The sequence below is a fragment of the Bombyx mandarina genome, chromosome 05 (genome assembly GCF_030267445.1).
Source record: "Bombyx mandarina strain Sakado chromosome 05, ASM3026744v2".
NCBI lineage: Eukaryota > Metazoa > Arthropoda > Insecta > Lepidoptera > Bombycidae > Bombyx > Bombyx mandarina.
In genome coordinates this window covers 6,934,209-6,937,279 of record NC_143212.1, presented here as the reverse complement: position 1 = coordinate 6,937,279, position 3,071 = coordinate 6,934,209, and the positions used below count along the sequence as shown (strand labels likewise).

At 38.0% G+C, this 3,071-nt stretch overlaps 1 protein-coding gene across 1 annotated transcript; it reads right to left on the bottom strand.

Moving 5' to 3' along the window:
- Positions 1–1,285: 1,285 nt before the first annotated feature.
- Positions 1,286–2,413, bottom strand: LOC114239300 (uncharacterized). Its single transcript, XM_028169449.2, has 2 exons — positions 2,111–2,413; positions 1,286–1,569 (listed from the first exon to the last, which is right to left on the bottom strand). Exons 1-2 carry the CDS (start codon positions 2,369–2,371, stop codon positions 1,498–1,500), a joined length of 333 nt encoding a protein of 110 aa, XP_028025250.1. The 5' UTR covers positions 2,372–2,413; the 3' UTR covers positions 1,286–1,497.
- Between the last annotated feature and the right edge of the window lie 658 nt (positions 2,414–3,071).

Here is a 3,071-nt window from a genome sequence, read left to right as displayed (position 1 = left end):
GATTGTTGACTCTTTTGTGCCTTGCAAGTTGATAGAGCAAGTGCTTTGTGTTCACAGGTGCATAATTTATAAGGCAGACCGCATTCAACAATATGCATATATTTACTCGTTTGGCTGTGTTGTGTCGGCCTAGCATAGCATCACCCCATCTCTTCCCGTGAGTGTCGTAAAACGCGAATATAAGGGATTCACTGTACTTAAAGTAACATCGTACTGCGATCACCAACATGCATTTACTGGTAGTAGACTCATTGTAAGCCCAGACGGCACCAGCAACCTTGTGGTAGGACCTCTTGTGAGTCCGCACGGGTAGCTACCACTACCCTGCCTGTTTCTGCCGTGAGCAATAATGCGTTTCGGTTTGAAGGGCGGGGCAGCCGTTGTAACTATACCGAGACCTTAGAATTCATATCTCAAGGTGGATGGCGGCATTTACGTTGTAGATGTCTATGGGCTCCGGTAACCACTTAACATCAGGTGGGCTGTGAACTCGTCCACCCATCTATGCAATAAAATAAAATAAAACCGTTATCCTGCCTATTTTTATCGCGAAGCAGTCATGCATTTCGGCCTGAAAGGAGCAATAGCCGTTGTTGAGACTTGTAATTCATGTCTCAAGGTGGGTGGGCGTCCGTATTCACATTGTGATGTCTATAGGTTCCCGTAAAGACTAGCAATCTACGCAATTAAAAAAACCTAGATCTTTTTAAATCAACACATGAAGATTTTTTTATTTCGTTTAAGCCCGCGTGTATAGGACAATAAACCAAACTAGCACTCCGAACGGAAAGTTAGGACAATCATTTTTGCAAGACCCTTGAATTAACATTTTTATCTCACATCCGAAAGCTGGCGGCAGAACTCATACTGTCTATGAGCTTCGGTGACCATGCTAGGCCTTCAACACGTCTGCACAAATTGAAGCGAATAAAAAATTAACATACACTATGCGTGATAGCTGAGGTCCGGACTGATATAGAATTATAGTGTTTGAAATTTGACTACAATTGAAAATTCCCAAAAAAATCGTCTAGAATTCCGTAGAAATGTACTATGCTGAATGTACAAGAACACAATTAATTAAAATCTAATTTATTTTTCAAAGTTATAGTTCATCGTATCATTAACAAATTAGTTAATCACATACATATTTGGAATTTATTAAAATATTTGTTGTGAAATATAAAATTTCTTAATGACTCCTTAGCTCATTTATTGATTGATAATAAAGTATTGTAATTTTAATGTTATGTTGCTTAGGAAACGATGAAACAGAAAAAAATGGTGTATTGCAATTATTTATTACGACCCCAACTAATTGTAAAAGTTTACAATTGATCTCTTAAAACTATCGTTTTAGCACTTGTGTCGCACATCCAAATCACGTCTCTCGATTAAGTTTAAAATATTATTAAAACTAACATATCAAAATCGTTCACGAATGAAAATAATAGTAATAACTTTGTTCTGTTAGCAGATGATACGTTTGCTTCCTGATCACCGCTCGGGGGCAATGAGTTCATCAATGCCGTGATTGCCGTTGCAATGTTCGCATGCTATCATAAAATTCTGAAAGAAAAAAAAATAACAGATATAATCATAAGTCCAAACAAAACTAACAAGGTTTGACTAGACGATGCGAAATTTTAGCGTGAAAATAAATAAATAGAAAACATTCAATTCTCCATGCCAATCCAATCTTCGTTGTTATGAAGAATAGAAATCGGCAATCGGGCTCTTAATAATTATGTTTGGATACAAAAACAATTTTCATAATTATAATGAAAATGTTTTAAACAAAAATAATATAAAAAATATAAGATTAACAGGGAACAAGTCACACACGGTCATTTGACCCCAAACGAGGATTTCCTATGAAAACTAGAGGCTGATACATACTTTTAAATGCATATATACATAGATAAAGATGTTAAAAGCCCAGGTAAAGAGCAAACCAGCCTGTTCATTACACAGATGTATGCTCGATCCGACCCGCAGCTCGGCTGTAAAGAACACTACCTTTCGTACTACAGACTCAGTCAGGTGAACTAAATTGAACATGTCTATACAAAATATTACTATTTGATAAGAGATAACTTTTTAAACTCACCAGATTATACTGAAGACGTAGGAGATCCATTGCGATAGCGTAATTTTTATTCGATTTCGGTGTGTACTTTTCCATTAGCTCCTCCGTGTGCACGGCCAAACTGTCTAACTCATAAACGGTGGTCGGTTCCTTGTCGCGCATCGCGTCCCGATGTCTGCCGTATCTAGCACCCCAGTTGTGGTGATTCCTCGTGAACCGGACGCTTCCAGCTTGTCTGGCATTACGGACAGGCTGCTCTTGCGGGCTTGGCAAATTCACCATGTCGAATTCGTTTTAAAACTGAACACTCCCAAACCTCTCGACCCATTTTATATCCTACAAACAATAGTGCAGTAATGATACGGCCAAATTACTAGAAATGGTGATTAAGTTATCACCGACCATAATAAAGCTACCAAAACAATGAATTTCTCGTTTGCGAAACTAATAGAAGGTATTTCAGGTAAAAATACTCTTTAGTTTTAAACAAAAGAAAAGCACGGTCTTATCGGTTTCTCCTAAATTTTGCACACAAAAAAAAATGAGCAATAAAATATTCGTCAATACAATTTCTATAACAAATGTTTCAATTACTTTTGTTATGACAGAAGGAACACCTTTTATTACCCTTTTGCCCGAATGTAAAAAATGCTTTGTTTCGTTTTCATATTTAGTTCATTTGCATTTATTGTTTTTCGCATTCTAATATTAAGCCGTTCCGACACACGTATTTATCGTATCGTTCTAAACTTGAAGTCGTCGTGGCCTAAAGGAAAAGGCGTCCGCTGCATTCGTATGTAGCGATGCAACGTTGTTCGAATCCCGCAGGCGGGTACCAATTTTACTGGTGGTAGGACCTCTTGTGAGTCCGCACGGGTAGATACCACCGCTCCGCCTATTTCTGCCGTGAAGCAGTAATGCGTTTCGGTTTGAAGGGTGGAGCAGCCGTTGTAACTATACTGAGACCTTAGAACTTATATCT